This window comes from Oncorhynchus tshawytscha, linkage group LG02, assembly GCF_018296145.1.
Source record: "Oncorhynchus tshawytscha isolate Ot180627B linkage group LG02, Otsh_v2.0, whole genome shotgun sequence".
NCBI classification, from domain to species: Eukaryota; Metazoa; Chordata; class Actinopteri; order Salmoniformes; family Salmonidae; genus Oncorhynchus; species Oncorhynchus tshawytscha.
This window is the reverse complement of record NC_056430.1, coordinates 62475871-62495823: the sequence shown is the minus strand read 5'-3', so window position 1 is coordinate 62495823 and position 19953 is coordinate 62475871. Positions and strand designations below refer to the sequence as shown.

The 19953-nt window shown below is 41.2% G+C and overlaps 3 protein-coding genes across 6 annotated transcripts in view; 1 reads left to right on the top strand and 2 right to left on the bottom strand.

Moving 5' to 3' along the window:
- Positions 1-350, bottom strand: part of LOC112265093 (probable helicase with zinc finger domain) — a 76414-nt gene extending 76064 nt beyond the window's left edge. For all 4 annotated transcript variants that reach the window (XM_042302255.1, XM_042302264.1, XM_042302263.1 and 1 more), the window contains exon 1: positions 242-350. The gene's annotated coding sequence lies outside the window, so the exon portion shown is untranslated. The remainder of the gene's footprint in view (positions 1-241) is intronic.
- A 668-nt stretch (positions 351-1018) lies between these two features.
- Positions 1019-7428, bottom strand: LOC112265117 (26S proteasome non-ATPase regulatory subunit 12). The gene is made up of 11 exons (XM_042302250.1): positions 7205-7428; positions 6491-6550; positions 6219-6347; positions 5773-5880; positions 5485-5589; positions 4545-4694; positions 4006-4140; positions 3612-3724; positions 2959-3133; positions 2641-2718; positions 1019-1649 (listed from the first exon to the last, which is right to left on the bottom strand). The coding sequence occupies exons 1-11, from the start codon at positions 7328-7330 to the stop codon at positions 1440-1442; spliced, it is 1389 nt and encodes a 462-aa protein (XP_042158184.1). The 5' UTR covers positions 7331-7428; the 3' UTR covers positions 1019-1439.
- Positions 7429-14228: 6800 nt separating this feature from the next.
- The window catches only part of LOC112265102 (cytoplasmic phosphatidylinositol transfer protein 1), an 83985-nt gene continuing 78260 nt past the window's right edge, over positions 14229-19953 (top strand). The window contains 1 exon segment of the mRNA XM_024442149.2: positions 14229-14958. Within this exon segment, the coding sequence (XP_024297917.2) occupies positions 14911-14958 (48 nt within the window). The 5' untranslated portion in view covers positions 14229-14910.

The window sequence follows — 19953 nt, the reverse complement described above, 5'->3', positions numbered from 1 at the left end:
GCAAGCTGACCAAAACGTATGCAGAATGGATTCACACCTAGCGCGTTAGCGTTATTGCCCGGGCCTGTAATTTTGGCTCGGTTTTCAGACGTATAAAAGTGAATTGACATTATATTGTGGTCTCGGCGTAAACGTTATACCTTCATTACTCTCAGAATGTGTTACAGACGGGAGTCAAGTCGGTGTCCTTGCCTCTGAAAAAGACAACTGAAAGGACTGATAATGGGAAGTCTACACTTACCTAGCTTTACTTTCTACGCCATCTTGGATCCACTTATCAGCCCATCGCAAAGGATAGTGGGATGTAGCTCATCTGAAGGTTGAGGGGATTTGGGTCTTTTTGGTGTAGGTTGGGGTTTGACGATTGTGGACTTCGAACCTAGTCATATAGCAGCCTTTATAGCAAGTCATTACTCCAGTTTTCATATATTTCCCTAGATAATTGCACAAACTGTTTTCCAGTGTTTGCCTAGCTGAGCACTGTCAATTATATAACAGTATTGCACAAACAAAACATTCTGTCGAGTATTTTTGTCCACTATATTTTGACGTGTAGATGATTTGGATAATTAAAACAATAGAAAGGTAATGTTTAATCTTACATTACAACATTTAAATTATTTCTACATAATAGCTCAATGCCTTTACTTTTGAATAACTGCTGTTTTTCTATTTTCATGTGGATATAACTACACAGTAAGGTAGAAACATTCAGCATCTTGCATAAACTCACTAAATAAGTCTTTGATTTAGTGTCAGCTGTGCGTGCTGTAACATTTATAGTCATCCCTAGATGGCTACAGAGGATCCAGAACCTTTCAAACCAACAACAAAAAGCTGCATGTCAGGTTTGCATTTCACAGCTTTTAAATAAGTATTCTTAACTTGATCTGACAACAGTTACATACAACTCTGTAATAATCAAATTTTCTGTTACAATACTCAAAATAATATCCATTATGCAAGGTGAGAATAGTTTGTTTACATTGCGAAGTAGACATAAAAAGACATCAAGAACTTACAGTAAATGTTTTAATACAGGAAGTTGCACGCAAATGCTCTAACACTAAATCCCTTATGACGGTTACATGAAAAAGAGAGTTGGAACAGGAGAGAAAACATTAACAGTGTATGCCCCTCTGTGGTCTAGGTTCTAGAACAAAGTACATGCCCAGATTGAAGTAGATAAAATTGGGAGACCACTCTAAACAATGTCATTTGCATTACATCAGTGGGACAAGAGATAGTAACAACATATGGCCGTAAGACTTGTTTATTGTAAATGCTTCAACTTTGCTGACCGTAAGAAACAGAAAGGGATGTGGTATTTGTTATTCCAAAAAAATTGGAGTAGTTGACATTGGAATAACGGTTCATTCATCAATATAAATTCAGAAGAACATTTCATTTTTTGATGAAAACAATGCACTCGGTCCTCATCACTGCAGATTGTGTATCATCTCCTCTTTGGCGATGAGATGTGTGGTTTTGTTGACCAGGGACATGAGGGAGTTCAGTTTGTGGGACCAGTCGTTGAGTAGGTCGTTGGGGTCCTTCGGCCTCTGGAAGTTGATGATGCCGGCTAGCCTGTCCACCTTGGCGTAGATGGTCTTGTTCACCACCAGGTTGGAGAGGAACTCCTCAGACTCCTGCAAGACATAGAGATGCTAGAACCTGTGTCTTCAAAAACCATCAATAACTAATCACATATTTCATTTAGGGTACTATAGTACATCTATAGATAACTCTACAAAAAAAAATCTGTTTTTCACACTCTGCGAAAATGACGTTGCCACGAGGAGAGCTGCAGATATTGATATGAGCGAGATGCAAAGACCTCGCTCTCACACAGTATCTGTTCGCTTCACGCCGTTACGGCAACGGGACCAAAACAGCGGTTTAGCCTTGCACTTAAAACGCTCTTAGTCGTTGCGGAAATTGACCCACTATGCGGTTTACTTTATACATTACATCATATCTCTAAGTCTACCTTCGATTTGACCTTTCAGCTACGAACAATTCTAGTATTTTGTGTTTTATTAGGTTCCCCATTAGCTCCTGCTAAAGCAGCAGCTACTCTTCTTGGGGTCCAGACAAAACATAAAACATGACGTAATACATAACATGAGTAGACAAATACAGCACAGGGACAGAACTTCATACATTCCTTTGCTCTACTCTTCTAATTGCTTTGTCTAAGCCGGTTCTGGCTGCCTAATCTCACAGCACCAGTTGTTCTGTAAACACCAGAGATAATCCCACAACATCAGGAACCATCCATGTCCTTGGTTCTTGCGTAAGCATTTCGTTGGACGGTGTATCCCATACATACGACTAACAAAACTTGACGTCAACACTGTGCATAATCATGTGATTCATAGATGCTATTGAATGCAAGTGCAACACACGCGGAAACGGAAATGCAACAATCGTGTGGAGTTTCACCGAAGTCGTTAACTCCTGTTCAGTTCCCCTGACGTGAACAGAGCCATATCATATGGAGCGGCACAGAAGTTTCAACCTTATTTTGGAGGGAAAACTATCCCTTTAAGGCTGCATTCATTAGGGTTAAGGGCCAGTAAGTATTCCATCCCCTGACAAAAATGTAACAGATGTAAAGAGTAGATCGGTGGTGCTTACGTCAATGGAGAGGTCCAGGAGGCCAGCCATCCTCTTCATTGTGATTCTTGTGTAATATTTGGCCATAATTCTTATATTCTAAAGAAGAGATTAAGAAAAACACAAAAATAAGCAACGGTGGAACAAAAATACCAATTACATGAAAGTATTCTTGATGGGAAAGGGTTGTTTCCAGATCCTTTTCCGCAACTATGTTCCAACGAAAGGCAGCTTTGCAATGCCACCACAGACCCTTTGCTAAAACAAACTATCCCACTAAAGTAATTGTGATATTCTAGCTATAGATATTCCATGAAAGCAGTTCCATAAACTACTTACGTGCTCCACCACTCTATTTTTGAGGTCCTTCCACCTCTTCTCGCCCTCCTCTGAGCAGTTGAATACGTCGGTGGCCGGGCTGTTGGGGGAGCCCTCCCTCAGCTCCTTCCCATAATCCTCCACCAGGGAGGCCCAACGCATTAGCTCCATGGTGGTGAACTGCTTCAGGAGGTCCCTTGAGGGAGAGGTAAAAGGGAAACCAGGATGAGATGAACCACAGCACAGCAATAGCGCCACCTCACAATGATATGAAGTTGAGGCACCAGAGTGTAGCCTAGGTTTCACCGTACCACAGAGAGCAAGCATATGCTTTTGGTAGCTTAGCTAGGTTTCACCCCTGGGAATTGGCTAGGTTATATGGTACCTTGGTGAATATATAGTTAATTACTGTGTTACAGAATTGGATGTCGTGCTAGGTTGATGAGGAATATTGTGAAACAGTATTGAATGCTAAGATTTTCACGAATGAATCATCTCAAGGTTACATTGTTCCGATGAGGAATATTTGGGCATTGCTGATGAGAAATGTGTTATGTGTTCAATGTGCTATACCATTGAAGATTGTAAGGAATGAACCATTGAAGCTAGATTACATTCTTGGTATTTGAGGGAGAAACGAAAGCACCGGAATGTAGTGTGATTGAATGTCTTACTTGTATTTGGGTATTTCTTCCAATTTCTTGTCTTCGTTGATTCTGTGCACCAGGTCTGACTGCTCGTTGTCGTAGGGAGCCAGTATCACATACAGAACAACACTTTTCAGGGCCTGGAACAGGAAAGAATATTAACGTTGTATTGTTATGTATTTTAAAAAGGTGCAATCTGTAACGTCTTAGTCCCCCATGAAGGCAGACCCAATCTTAGTTCCATTTACACCAATCAGTGTGCAGTCCACTCGCTAAGACCCCTCTCCAACGAAGTCCTGCTGCCAGAGCAATATTTCTCTCAGAAACAAAATGTACAGCGTGTGCCTTTAAAAAGGCATCAAATCATATCAAAAGACTATCATCCTGATGCCTAAAACAGTCTTCTGAGACCAGTGTTTACCTGTTGCCATTTGGAGCTATCCTCCAGAATGCAAGGGGTATCATAGATGGCACGGTAGTGTTTGCAGATGGACAAGTAGGATCCCTCGTGCTGGTCTACTTGGATCATCAGATTGTAATACTTCAGCTTAGACTCCTATGGAAAAATAGTGACGTAAATGGTTAATAATATTGCAGCTTGTATGTTTCTTCATCGGGAGCAGCGTAGACAGCCAAAACTAACAGTCATTTTTTCCAAATAAAATCTGATTTCAGTATTTTGCAGGAAATAAATATTGCTTTCTTTAGAAAACTATTCCAGGAATAGGAAATAAAAGTGAACGTTTTGATTGGAACATTGAACCTTTAGGTAGTTCAACCTCCCCCCCTATAGACAAAACCATATCTGCGTCTCAAATGGCACCCTATTCAATACATAGACCCCTATGTGTCCTGGTCAAAAGTAGTGCACTATATAGAGAATAGGGCGCCATTTGGGAGGGAGGCCATATCATAACACCCAGCCTGAATAAATGATTTGGCTTTCCTCTCTTCTCTCACCTCGGTGCCATCCTCTGTAAAGAACTTGGTGTTGATCTTCTTGCTGATGATCTGGGTGCGGATGTAGTCCTTGACAGCGATGCACAGTCTCATTTGCTCCAGGATGAACTCCACCTTCTCTTTCTTCTCCATGGAGCCGTATGTCTCCACCTGTAGAGTGAAAGAGTGCATGTTGTGAGAGGCAGAATGTTTTACTCTAGCCCTGGGTCACGTTCATTAGGGCACATCGTATCAAAACGTTTCTCATAATACCACTCCCATTTTGTACCTACTGAACACAGCCCAGCTGTGCTACATCACAGCCTGGACCGGAAGAAGAATGGTGTGTGAACATCTGTTGCAGTGGTTCTGCCCTCAATAAAGGACATACTAATGGAGTGCGCTACACTTTACAGACACTAGATTTTATTATGGTGTCTCAGTCAACTTTCATTGAAATGATTAAAGGGAAATTTCAAAATTTTTCAACTTCATATTCATCATCTCCAGCACCACCCCAACATATGTGAAAATGGCACATTTCTAAGTTTTGTAGTAAAAAGAGAAGACAAGATAAGTGTTTCCAATGACATCATCCACCAATTAGTAGGCAATGCCTACTCATAATTGGTAAAAAAAAAAAATAATCCCACAATGCACACCGATATCATTGGAAACACTTTTCTTCTTCTTCTCTCTTTTTTACTACAAAACATAGAAACACACCACGCTCACATATGGTGGGGTGGTGCTGGAGATGAATATGAGGTTGATTTTTTAAATGTATTTCCTTTTATTTGATGTGAAGGGGATTTGGCCACCAGTTTGAGTTCTGCTCATGTCTGAAGATTCAGTCCAGTAAGTCAAATAGCTTCAATCAACATGGACGGTTGAAACCTCTTACCCCTAGTCTATAAGAAATTGTGAAAACTGCCAAGTAATGTCTGCGAAAGCCCATTACCTGCAGCTCTTGGAGGATGGCTGCGGCCTCTTTGACCTCGCCATGCTGCTCCTTGATGTTTGCCAATGTTTTGGTCAGCCTGGCTCGCTCAATCTCCACATAGATCTGAGTGAGGGAAACAAAGTCGTTAGCGCATTTGAATTGAATGGAGACATGACTTGGACCCACAAAAGTAAAATATTTTGTTTTATGCCATCTGAATATGCATGATTGGTGGTATCATCTTAAAATGTCATTTTAGGATGATCCAAGTAAGGATAATCAGAGAAAGTTCATGACACCACGTACCTTTCCAGCGGTCACTGTGCGTAGTGTGTCAATGAGTCTCAGCTTAACGGTCAGGTCGGTCACGGTATCTACATACTTGTAACATTCTTGCACCATCTTAGCAACAGCCTGAGAAGAGAGAAACAAAGCAAAAGAGAAGGTATATATATATATATATATATATCGAAAGAGATAACATCAGGCAACACTTTACATGAATGAAGAAAACATTGCTTTAATGGTAAAGCACCTTTCTTAACCTACTGGTGCATACCTGGGGTATATTCACAATAAACCAAACGTTGGCAAACAGAACAAAATAGGGAGGGACCTACATTAATTTGTCAAATAGAAATGGTTGATGCGTTGCAAGACGTTTTGCAACTGCGTGCGCTAATGAATACACCCCTGCCTCAATGTTTTACCTTCCCTTAGTATCCCCTCAAAGAAGGAGCCCCAAGTCTCACCCCTTTGAGCTGACTCCTCCTTTTAGAGAGCAGCATGATGTTTTCATTCAGGGCATCCATGTCCTTCGCTTCATAGCACATCTGCACAACAGCCACCAGGATTCTGGAGGTTGACACCATGTCAGAAGCCTGTGTAGATGGATAGAAAGAGGACAATGTTACTCACAAAGATAGCTATGTGATTAGTCAGAGGAGTATGATCATAGAGATTATAGTTTAATCTCAATGGGTATGATTTTTAATTAGAAATACATTTATGAATTCACACTCACCGTTCTTGTTTGCTTCTCCAGCGACAAGAGGCTTTCAACGGCCTCCTGCAGCCTGCCTTCCTAAAAGAGCAGGAGACACATCTTACAGTCAGGACAAATGACAGACAATCGTTACAAATATCAATTGAATGACCACACACGATCAAATTACAAGATGACCAAAAACACTAATTAAAACTGTATCATCCATAACGTTGTTGATGATCAGAGTCTGATTTGAGAAAGCCAAAGATGTCAACAACACATTTCTGTCAGCTTTGACATGATTAAAACGGAAACTTCACTAGCTAACGTTAGTTAGAAATATACTAAAGTTACAGCTAAAGAAAAGGGGTCTAAGAAAAACAATAACTGTGGTACCTACGTTAGTAGTTGGTTGATAAATTATTCTAAAATCCGACTGAAACGACCAAGCAGCTGGTTAGCATAACATAACACCAAGAGCTACTGTATTAGTAGTCTGTAGGTAGCTAGAGAAGCTACATGACGAAAACAATTACCGTAGCTAGCTAAATAACTAATCAATATATATATATATATATATATAACTTACAAGTAAACCGAATCAATATTTGTGATACGTTGTTATAATAGAGCCGCAATGTTGCATATTATGAAAAACACTTTATTTGCGACAAGTTAGCTAGCCATTTTGCTAACATTCGTGATGCACCATGACTCAGCCAGCGCTGGCCTCATTCATACTCAACTTACTTTTGCCATTTTGGCACACTCCGGTAGACGTGTATCTACAGTTGAACTGTAGTCAATCTCCATCTTCACAAGCTTGCCATCTGATCTTTCTGATCGCTCCACCTCTGCTGACATGTTTTCCGACATCGTAAGTTGAATATCACGGCGAATTGACAAGTGAAATGTCTGCTAAGTGCTAAGAACTGCTAGCCTGCTGCTGTTGTGTCAAAACTACAGGAAGTGAAGGAAAACCGGCCAATCACAATGGACTGCAAAGGCCACCTAGGCTGCCAGAAGGACCCAGAGAAGGACCATAAAAAATATATTATTTGTGTCAGGCGTTTTGAGAGTCAAGACTTAGTTATTCACAAAGCATCTCTCTCTCAATTTAACCTTTTCAGCTGCAGTCCCATTAATAGGTTGTTGATGGGGGGAAACTGTGCTCAGATTGAAACGTTACAATTTCCAGAATTATTTTCTAGATTATTCTGGTATCTTTTTTTAAGCATTACAATAGTGGACCACAAACAAAAAGAACCATGTCTGTGAAGGAGGGATTTTAAGTAAAGTGAATGTAAACCCAATTGTGTAAGAAATGGTCTAATTGACGATGATGATGATGATGATTATGTAGTCTCGAGGCCATCCTTCCAAATCTCATCTCATTGACTCAACCATCAAAGTTTCAAGACAGTTGTGCACTATTGGTGATAGAGTACCATTTCAGACACAGACAGTCCTGTTTTAAAAACATTGAGGAAGAGATAGTGAGGAATGTGTTTTCTTTGCAAATGGCTTACACCCATGGTGGAATGAGAATATTTTCCCGCCTGCCCAGGAAAAAACTCCCTATGTACTTTGAAATTATTCTGTATAATGAAAAGCGCTTTACAAATGTCATGAATTATTATTAAACAAACTGGATAGAGAGAACCCTGCCTCAGGAAGCCTATCATATTGTGGTATGATTCTGAAAAGTACTGCCCACTTTCACACTATTGACACAATGTTGTGAATAATTCACACTAAATTAATATATTTATTAAGTTCCTTTCCTGAGCTTGAAATGTGAACACCACTTATAGTGCCTTGAGAAAGTATTCATACCACTTGACTTATTCCACATTTTGTTGTGTTACAACCTCAATTCAAAATGGATTAAATATATTATTTAATACCCCATATATTTTAAAATATCTTTGAACCTTTATTTACAGTGCCTTGCGAAAGTATTCGGCCCCCTTGAACTTTGCGACCTTTTGCCACATTTCAGGCTTCAAACATAAAGATATAAAACTGTATTTTTTTGTGAAGAATCAACAACAAGTGGGACACAATCATGAAGTGGAACAACATTTATTGGATATTTCAAACTTTTTTAACAAATCAAAAACTGAAAAATTGGGCGTGCAAAATTATTCAGCCCCCTTAAGTTAATACTTTGTAGCGCCACCTTTTGCTGCAATTACAGCTGTAAGTCGCTTGGGGTATGTCTCTATCAGTTTTGCACATCGAGAGACTGACATTTTTTCCCATTCCTCCTTGCAAAACAGCTCGAGCTCAGTGAGGTTGGATGGAGAGCATTTGTGAACAGCAGTTTTCAGTTCTTTCCACAGATTCTCGATTGGATTCAGGTCTGGACTTTGACTTGGCCATTCTAACACCTGGATATGTTTATCTTTGAACCATTCCATTGTAGATTTTGCTCTATGTTTTGGATCATTGTCTTGTTGGAAGACAAATCTCCGTCCCAGTCTCAGGTCTTTTGCAGACTCCATCAGGTTTTCTTCCAGAATGGTCCTGTATTTGGCTCCATCCATCTTCCCATCAATTTTAACCATCTTCCCTGTCCCTGCTGAAGAAAAGCAGGCCCAAACCATGATGCTGCCACCACCATGTTTGACAGTGGGGATGGTGTGTTCAGGTGATGAGCTGTGTTGCTTTTACGCCAAACATAACGTTTTGCATTGTTGCCAAAATGTTCAATTTTGGTTTCATCTGACCAGAGCACCTTCTTCCACATGTTTGGTGTGTCTCCCAGGTGGCTTGTGGCAAACTTTAAACAACACTTTTTATGGATATCTTTAAGAAATGGCTTTCTTCTTGCCACTCTTCCATAAAGGCCAGATTTGTGCAATATACGACTGATTGTTGTCCTATGGACAGAGTCTCCCACCTCAGCTGTAGATTTCTGCAGTTCATCCAGAGTGATCATGGGCCTCTTGGCTGCATCTCTGATCAGTCTTCTCCTTGTATGAGCTGAAAGTTTAGAGGGACGGCCAGGTCTTGGTAGATTTGCAGTGGTCTGATATTCCTTCCATTTCAATATTATCGCTTGCACAGTGCTCCTTGGGATGTTTAAAGCTTGGGAAATATTTTTGTATCCAAATCCGGCTTTAAACTTCTTCACAACAGTATCTCGGACCTGCCTGGTGTGTTCCTTGTTCTTCATGATGCTCTCTGCGCTTTTAACGGACCTCTGAGACTATCACAGTGCAGGTGCATTTATACGGAGACTTGATTACACACAGGTGGATTGTATTTATCATCATTAGTCATTTAGGTCAACATTGGATCATTCAGAGATCCTCACTGAACTTCTGGAGAGTTTGCTGCACTGAAAGTAAAGGGGCTGAATAATTTTGCACGCCCAATTTTTTTTGATTTGTTAAAAAAGTTTGAAATATCCAATAAATGTCGTTCCACTTCATGATTGTGTCCCACTTGTTGTTGATTCTTCACAAAAAAATACAGTTTTATATCTTTATGTTTGAAGCCTGAAATGTGGCAAAAGGTTGCAAAGTTCAAGGGGGCCGAATACTTTCGCAAGGCCCTGTAACTACGCTGGGCCAATTGTGCACTGCCCAATCACAGCCAGTTGTGATACAGCCTGGAGTTGAACCAGGGTCCATAGTGATGCTTCTAGCACCAAGATACAGTGCCTTAAAGTGCTGCGCCACTCAGGAGCCAACTAAATCTTTTTTTTTCACTCTGCATTTCAGTTAATATTGTATAGTAACTACAATGTTGTTGATCCATCCTTGATCCAGCCAATAAACTCTGTAGCTGTTTTAAAGTCGCCATTGGCTCATGGTGAAATCCCTGAACGGTTTCCTTCCACTCCGGCAACTGAGTTGGGAATACACCCAGTCACTATCTTTGTAGTGACTGGGTGTATTGATACACCATCCAAAGTGTAATTAATAACTTCACCATGCTCAAAGGGATACCCAATGTCTTCTTTTTTATTTTTACACATCTACCAATAGGTGCCCTTCTTTGCAATGCATTGGAAAACCTCCCTGGTCTTTGTGGTTGAATCTGTGCTTGAAATTCACTGCTCGACTGAGGGACCTTACAGATAATTGTATATGTGAGGTACAGAGATGAGGTAGTGATTGAAAAATCATGTTAAGCACTATTATTGCAGTCCATGCAACTTGCTAATTCCACCATTGGTGTGCCAGAACAGAGAAAATATTTGACTGGGCTGTACGCGAGCTGACCCCCATAGGAGTGGGAGGGCCAAAAGACCAGAGGTGGCAGAATGGAGTGCTCGAGTTGAGGTGTAGGGTTTGAGCATTGGCTGAAAGTAGGGAGGGGCAGTTCCCCTTGCTGCTCCGTAGGCAAGTAAAGAAAGGGGTATTGAAGTGGATGCAAGCTCCTACTGGAAGCCAGTGGAGTGTGTGGAGGAGCGGGGTGACACGGGAGAACATGGGAAGGTTGAACACCAGGCAAGCTGCAGCGTTCAGCATAAGTTGCAGGGGTTTGATGGCAAAAGCCGGGAGCCCAGCCAACAGAGATTTGCAGTAGTCCATACGGGAGATGACAAGTGCCTGGATTAGGACCTTGGATTTGAATGGTGAACAAAGAATTTAGCAGCATGTTGCTGCTGACAACTAGGCAGAAACAATGAATGAATTGGGTAGCCCTAATCTCCATGTATTGACTCTAGTTTACCAGCAGATGTCACTAGGACATTACTGTTCAATATTTGGTTTCATTCCCACAGTTCATTGCTTTGAAAGATTTCCCTGAGAAATACATACAACTCATGTAGGTCAGTGATTTTCCTGCTCCGGGGAGAGGCTGCCACTAAGCGCTGGCCTAGGATCAGATTACCCCAACACAGTCTAAACCTTAACAGCTTGAAAATTAAACATGGCCTGTATCAGCTCAGAGAGGAGACCAAGTATGAAATAATGAAAATAATAATGAATAAAACAGGGTTGAAGAGGCATCCAAGTATTTACATGATCCTAAAGCACTCATTCAAGTAATGTAGGGCAAATACCAACAGTAACGATCAAGCCTCCATCGATAACAACCTTGTCATCTTTATGATGAAGTTGTGTCTCCAATAAACTGCCTAAGAAGAGACTGCCTGAGAACTCATTTGATCACTTTTATAAGCATGAGGTTTAAAGTTATATGGAGAATGAGAAATCAATTGTGAGTGTGACCATGCAAATCATAATGAATCCACTCTTTGTTACCCTGAACTGAAATGATCTGAGATCCACTGACAGACTGAAGATGAAACCACATCCAGCACTCTCATCAAACACACAGGTGAGAGCTTGAGTCCAACCCATGCCCATTGTCCACTGTGGGCCACAGGTATTGCGTAACATGAGAATGTGCTGTTCTGAGCTGGATCTTTATGTAGCCATAGTCCTACATACAGGGCTATTGTGTGTGTTGAGAAGGTCATATATCTGACATAGAGCCTAATACCCTTTCTAATAAAAAACAGACATTATTCAAATGTTGGAGTTACATCATTATTGTAATGTTGGTCAAACTACAGACTAGATCACATGAAAAGTTATTTGCTGTGTCCCAAATGGCATCCTGTCCCCTGTATAGTGCACTAGGCCCATAGGGCTGTTGTCAAAAGTTGTGCAGTATGTAGGGAATGGGGTGCCATTTGCGACACAAGCATTGTTCTTGTCCATTGAACCAAATTGTCACGAAGCCCTTTTGACATTGGAACTTGGAATAAAATCCTAAAAGATTCATAAAACCAAGTCATATTTAATGAAACATGCAACTGGTTCATTTATTTCAATTCTTATTGCTTGATCAGTTTGCACTTTATTTTAAATTGTTTATTTATCCTTTATTTAACTAGGCAAGTCCGTTAAGAACAAATTCTTATTTACAATGACGGCCTACCAAAAGTTCAAAGGTCTCCTGTGGGGACGGGGGCTGGGATTAAAAATAAATTAAATAAAAATATAGGACAAAACACACATCACGACAAGAGAGACAACACAACACTACATAAAGAGAGACGTAAGACAACAACATAGCATGGCAGCAACACATAACAACACAGCATGGTAGCAACACAACATGACAACAACATGGTAGCAACACAACATGGCAGCAGACAACGTGGTAGCAGCACAAAACAGGGTACAAACATTATTGGGCACAGACAACAGAGACAACAATACATCACGCAAAGCAGCCACAACTGTCAGTAAGAGTGTCCATGATTGAGTCTTTGAATGAAGAGATTGAGATAAAACTGTCCAGCTTGAGTGTTTGTGGCAGCTTGTTCCAGTCGCTAGCTGCAGTGAACTGAAAAGACGAGTGACCCAGGGATGTGTGTGCTTTGGGGACCTTTAACAGAATGTGACTGGCAGAATGGGTGTTGTATGTGAAGGATGAGGGCTGCAGTAAATATCTCAGATAGAGGGGAGTGAGGCCTAAGAGGGTTTTATAAATAAGCATAAACCAGTGGGTCTTGCAACGGGTATAAGGAGATGACCAGTTTACAGAATAATATAGAGTGCAGTGATGTGTCCTATAAGGAGCATTGGTGGCAAATCTGATGGACGAATGGTAAAGAATATCTAGCCGCTCGAGAGCACCCTTACCTGCCGATCTATAAATTAGGTCTCCATAATCTAGCATGGGTAGGATGGTCATCTGAATCAGGGTTAGTTGGCAGCTGGGGTGAAAGAGGAGCGATTACGATAGAGGAAACCAAGTCTAGATTTAACTTTAGCCTGCAGCTTTGATGTGTGCTGAGAGAAGGACAGTGTATTGTCTATCCATACTCCCAAATACTCCTCAAGCTCTAAACCCTCAGAGATAGTAATCACACCTGTGGGGAGTGGGGCATTCTTCTTACCAAACCATATATCTTTTGTTTTGGAGGTGTTCAGAACAAGGTTAAGGGCAGAGAAATCTTGTTGTAGAGCGTTTAACACAAAATCCGGGGAGGGGCCAGCTGAGTATAAGACTATCATCTGCATATAAATGGATGAGAGAGCTTCCAACTGCCTGAGCTATATTGTTGATGTAAATTGAGAAGAGCGTGGGGCCTATGATCGAGCCTTGGGGTACACCCTTGGTGACAGGCAGTGGCTGAGACAGCAGATGTTCTGACTTTATGCACTGCACTCTTTGAGAGAGGTAGTTAGCAAACCAGGCCAAAGACCCCTCATGGTCTACCGTATCAAAAGATTTGGCCAAGTCAATAAATTGCTTAGAATCAAGTGCAATGGCGACATCATCATCATCACGACATCATTGCGGTGACACATCCATAACCTGAGCGGAAACCAAATTGCACACCAGAGAAAATACTATAGACATTATTATTGGTAATTCTGTCACCATAGTTTTGTTGGAGAATAGCCTGTAGGCTAAGTAAATGATTTGTATCGGTTATTATTATTTATTTAATTCCAATTTAACCTAGGTTTTTAAGAAAAGCATTTTATTTGATCTGTATTTTTTTGTGTGCCTACATCTCTGTCATAAGGCTTATAACACTGTTATGGCCAAGTCAGGGCAAAGAGCTATGAACAGGCAGTCTATGGATGATGGACACAAGAGTAATCAAAAACCGCTATTTAGGCCTAGGTAAAATAACACATGCTACTCAGGCTGCATAGTCGACTCATGTAGCCCAGTCTCTTGACGTGGTTGCATGCAGGCAAGAGAATAGTTCAGGGTTGAATAGAACCCGAGACAATGCAAGGGAGAGTGAACTCTGATGTGCTTGCTTTCACGCTCCTTGTTTCCTGTCCGCGTGGTTTGTGTTGGCTGCATGTTTCCGTGGCAGCGACAAAGTAGCTCGTCGTTGCATTGAGTGAGAAACGACAGTCAAAGGGAGAGCCCGTAGCATTTGCTTACATTTTTTCACATCCTAAGAGAGGACACCGCAGCATAAAGCTAAGCCTTATTAAAGGAGACTGGTATGTGTAGGAACACAGAAGCGTGAGGAACAGCACAGTTTCGCCTAGCAGCCTAAGCAAGGACAGACTTGACACTCGCTTCTTTTTTTGTATAGATAAACCTCGTTTTTTGTTTGTTTTGGTTTGAGAAAGCTGCAGTTTAAGCAATTTCACCGTTTTGTTACCGCCCACTCCTGAAAGCAACATCTGGTTGGCAGATTTTCAATCGAATCTCATGTATTTCGGTGAGGGCATATCCTAGTTAGGTCCTGTTTTATGCTTTTCTTTTACCCACGTCCTGTCCCAAATAAAAAAGGAGCGGCTAGTTTTTGAACGCTGCTCGTGAGAAATTCCTAGTTAAGATTCCATTCGTTCCGATGTGACAAGACAACTCACAGTGGTCATCTGTTTTCAAGGCAATCCACATGCATTTACAAATTCTGCGTTTTTATTAGCTAAAGCTTTGGCGGTCATAAATTGTTAGACAGGCTACATTGTAAACAAAGAAGAATAAGAGACTCATCAAATAAGATGTTGCTTAAGGAGTACAGGATATGCATGCCGCTGACTGTTGAGGAGGTAAGTGTATAAACATGTTTGTCTAACATTGTAACGTTAGCATGTAGTTATCTATCATTGCCATTGTTTGATGATGTTTAATATTTATTTTTGACTTAATGAGATATTGTCAAACAACATGCAACTTGACTGTCAGCTAACTTTCTCGTGTGAGAAAAGAACAGATGGGAAGGGCAGGGTGTAACATTTTAGAAAAAATATATGTTTTGTCTTACCGTAAGCCCGCCTAACCGATTCACCCATAGCCTTTATCGTCAGTCTATTTGAAAGTAAATTCCATGTCCATATGTCATAGGTGCCATGTGTGATGAACACCCACAAATATCTTCTTATTAGACGACACCTGAGAAAAACGATAGCCTTTAAATTCATCACTTATAATCTGCGATGAACATATAAACACCTACTTGTGTTTTCAGCAATCCAAAGGTAATTGACTCAAACTTTATATTAAATAGTATATGAGTTTTGAGAGACGACTGTTATTTGTCAATAGCTTTGATACTGTACCACTGGATGGGGCTGTTGTAACTACCGTTTTATAGCGTATAGCCTAGTAATATGTGGTGAATTAAAATCAATAAATCAAGAATGGTGACACTGTAATATTGCACCATAACCATAATCTTATAGGCCACTGTTATGAACATTCTTAATAATAGGTTGCTATCATTTGTGAACTATTTTGTAGGCCTAATGCTGTTTTAGGTTGCTGGTCTAGCATCATTCTGCTCCTCCTCCAGCACTGTTTGGTGCACAATGCTCGTCTTTATTCAAAGGAATGAGCAGCACCTCCCCTAAGAATCTGTTCAGTTACACTTAATTCTCAGCCAGTCATCCCTGCATGCTTGTAGGTCTCGGTGACAAGGGGGAATCATTCTTCTCTGATCAGTCAATGTGCCAGTTTGCCCTCCACCCCCACCGTTGCCGAGATAATATAGTTCTAGGCCTGCATAGCTGTCATGCCCGTGAGGTCCTATGTTGTTGTCACTCATGTTGATTGCATTTCTGCATTCCTCCTTCCTTCATCATTGCCACATTGTCCATTAGAAATGCTTGAGTGTTGATCGGTTTTCTTAGAACACTGCTATTCCATTGCCTTTTTAGTTCAACACAATTAAAGCCTCCAGTCTTCTCAGAATTACAACCCAATGGAACTCGGGCCTCATAAAAAAACATGTACTTTCAATAAACTCCCTCAACATTTAATTACGAGTATCAGCCAAAACACTTTATTTGGTATCAGCAGTTTCATAACAGAAGGACAGGTTCATAGGTTCATTGACTGAGGGCTCAATTTCTCAGTTTGGCGTTAAGCAAGACTTTGTCTTCCAGCATGGGTTCAAATCAGCACCCACTTAGTCATTTCAACAGTCACTTTGACCTAGAGTATGGTCAAAGTTAAGACAGTGACTGAATCATTTTTTGTGTGTGTGTGTGTGAGTCTGGGAAGAGATTAAAAAGATATGTTTGTGTGTTTTCTCTTCAATGATCTATTTATTACATCAGACACTAATAGCTTGCTGACTAATGTGCAAAATAGTGTCACTGAAGGCACTCAAGGTATGAAGGAGTACCTATTCCTAATAGGCCATTAGGACACGGAGCAGCACAACTGCAAGGTGTAAAAAAGTAACATATTTTTTATACTTGCTTCTGAACTTTGTGTGTATGGCTCAACTAACATTGAGCCTGTACTATGATATGTAAGGGCAGAGATAATATAAAGAGAGAGCTATCTTTGTCACTTGAAATTTTCTTGTCCCAGAGTCAACACATGTGAAGGAGTCATTGGAAGGGCACATAACGTTGTCAACAATGACAGTTGGCACCCATTGTTACTACCATTCAGTTCTCACCTTGGCATCAAGAAGATTGCTTTCTTTCCTTCTCTCATTCAAATAAAATGCGCTTATCGTGACTGCATTGAGTTTGGAGTCGTCCGTGTCCCTGATAACATGAATGGCTGCTTCCTGACCGGGGAGGGGTGTATTCGCTTGGGGAGGAAGTGTCTTCAGGCCAGATATCTTCTCCGGCCAAGTCTGTTTTGTCTGAAAACCCCAGGGCCACTGGGTTAATGAAGTGTGTGTGTGTGTGGGGGGTGCGAGATCACCCCTCTCTTTGCATTGTCTCTTTCTGGGAAGTGATTGGCCTGGCTCCGGCCTCTAGTGACATGTTACCTCAGCATAGTGCAAATGGTAACACTGGAAATGTGACAAATTATTGTTGTGGAATTTTACAACTTGTTTTTACAGCATGTTTCAATTCACGAAAGCATGTATGTTCATGTGTTACTACTGTGGGTTGAAAATGTTTGGATAACATATAAGAAAAGTTCTGTGAACCCCAACTCCTATCTTATCCCCCATACCAATCAGATCATGTCATCCATAGACACAGATCTTGGATCAGCTTACCCACTCCAAATCCTAACTTTAACCATTAGGGAGGAAATGCAAAATTGACCTTGGCTCATATTCTAGGCCGTTCACGTCATGCTTTGCCATTTCCCATAGTAATTTATCAGCAACCACGCCTGTTTATTCCAGTCAGAGGATGGAATAGTGATTCATTTCAGAGAACACAGACCGACTAATGAACTATCTCTCAAGGTGTCACTCCTCCCATCTAGTTCCTACAGATCTGTTGGCATTTAAAAGGGTGATGATTCATTCATCATTATTACCTAGGGCAACACACCTGATTTTCACCATTACTCAACACTTGCTAATGTTGCAGATATGTGATACTTGTAGGTGTATGATCTTAGGCATTTAGGCAAAATTCACCAAACGGTGTCTCTTATTTCCTGAATCATTAGGAAATAAGATTAACTGACCTCAGAGCAGTGTCTAGGGCCAACTTCCACCTACGCCAGAAACCTGTTTCCTTTACCCTGAACAGTGATTCAGGATCATGGACAGCTTTAGAAAGACATGCTATGCATCCCAAACAGTATAGGGAATAGGATGCCATTTGTGATGCATCCGCAGTGAATCATTCAAACACACCTTGTGACCTCATAACAGCCTGTTTCCTCTCCCGTTGTGAAGGTTTTAAAATAGCCGAGATGCAGTTTTCTCTATCCATTTCGGGGGGGTGAAAAATTAAATACGTTTTGCCGTGCTTGAAATTTCTCTGCTTTCCAGCTTCGGCAATAACTGAAGGGATTATAGCGCTGGTCTGACGGAAAAGCTTATAATCCTCACTAATGCTAAGGCTGTGGATGGTATTCATTGCAACAACAAAAAATAGAATCCAATTCCTTTTTCTGGTTTTGGGACATAAACTCGTATTCAGGACCATCTGTGTGAGTAGATGTGAGGAAAGCCCAAAGGTGTAACAACTGTCTATTTCTACCCCCAACTGTCTATTTCTACCCCCAACTGTCTATTTCTTCCCCCAACTGTCTATTTCTTCCCCCAACTGTCTATTTCTACCCCCAACTGTCTATTTCTACCCCCAACTGTCTATTTCTACCCCCAACTGTCTATTTCTACTCTCTGGCAGAGAAGGTTATTTCAGGTCGTGGACTATATCTGTTGGAATTTGAATATGGATGGCTGCTAGCCATCACAGGTAATGTACTCTATAGAAGTGGATGATAGAAGCTAATTTGTTTTTGTGTATGTTATGTTATGTTAGTTGATGTGATATTCCCGAAACGGTGATATAGAACGCATCTGTGCCTGTCAATTAGCAAAGGCAATTGTAATGTTGATGAAATTCTCTGCTGACCCTTTGAGAGGTCATCTGTCTTTCTGCTTTAGTGGCACACACACACACACACACAAGTTCACAATCGCTCACTCCGTCAGTGTTGTGGGTAGGGCTGTGTGATCAAACATCATCCACGCGTGTTAGCTTGTCTTCTGACGATTCATCATTAGCAGTAATTTATGCAAAGTGATTTACAGTTCACACATTAAGTAAATATGTGACCCATGTGGGAATCAAACCTCGTAACTTCTGGAAGAGCTACAGTCCAACCTTCAGAACCAATGCATTCCCGCTATGCATTCCCGTATGCCCTAATGAACATAAACATGACCCTGGCTTCATTTAAACTAACATCCCCTGAAATTAGCAAGGGGATTTCAGCTGGCTCCCAGTCGGAGTGTCAAACGCTGCTCTCTGTGCCCCATCTGCTGTCTACGTTGAGTTAATCAGTCGCTCCTTTATCTGCCCTCTGAATTGGGATTTAGCCTCCCTCTCGGCAAGCTGCTGCATTTACCTGATTGCGGTCTTGTCCCAGCCTGGCGTAGAATACTACTCCCCTGGGCATTGCCAATCAGCCCTGTGCTGATAACTAGCCACCACCGTTGCAGTAATGCGAAACAAGTGTTATGTGTTCCATTGGTGCAATGTTACTGAACAAATTAAAAAGGAGTGTATTGTATGCATACAGTATTTTTATACAGTTACATCAAGGGACTACTTTGTCCAATGAGGCCCATGAGGGGGGAGGGTTTAATGTCTGGAAAGTAGTTCCGTGGCCTCAAGTTGCCTCATCATGATGTGTCTCCCTCCACATCAAGTTTCTGTAAAGACTTTGTTCAACTTCCTTTAAAGGCTCGTTAACTCGATGGCTTGCCATGGTTAGATCCCCCAGCCTGTTTCCATGACGCCGGGAGTTCATTTCACATCTCGCTGCGATGCTGCCGCTCCAAAGAGGCAAACAATAATAGAAACCGACATGAGGAGAGAGAGAGAGAGAGAGAGAGAGAGAGAGAGAGAGCGAGACGGAGACAAGGAGACAATGGTCGACAGAGAGCGACAGCGAGAGGCAGAGAGAGAGAGGATCGTATTGAAATGGAAGTCAGTCTCTTTCATGGCTGTCGTCAGTTTACAGCACAAACTTGAACAATATTATTCCCGTGGGTGTTTACTTTCAGGGTGAGATGAGAATAGCGATATTGTGAACATCACAAGGTGTTGTCAAGCGTGTTCAGAAGTTTAAGAACCAAATTATCCCCCCCCACTACTCAAAATAGG

Bases quoted from the DNA above. Each gene is read 5' to 3' on its own strand.
- LOC112265117 (XM_042302250.1), bottom strand. From the start codon at position 7,330: ATGTCGGAAAACATGTCAGCAGAGGTGGAGCGATCAGAAAGATCAGAT. The intron at 6,551-7,204 runs GTAAGTTGAGTA...CTGCTCTTTTAG, and splicing joins AGTGTGCCAAAATGGCAAAA to GAAGGCAGGCTGCAGGAGGC. The intron at 4,141-4,544 runs GTGAGAGAAGAG...ATTTTTCCATAG, and splicing joins TTACAGAGGATGGCACCGAG to GAGTCTAAGCTGAAGTATTA.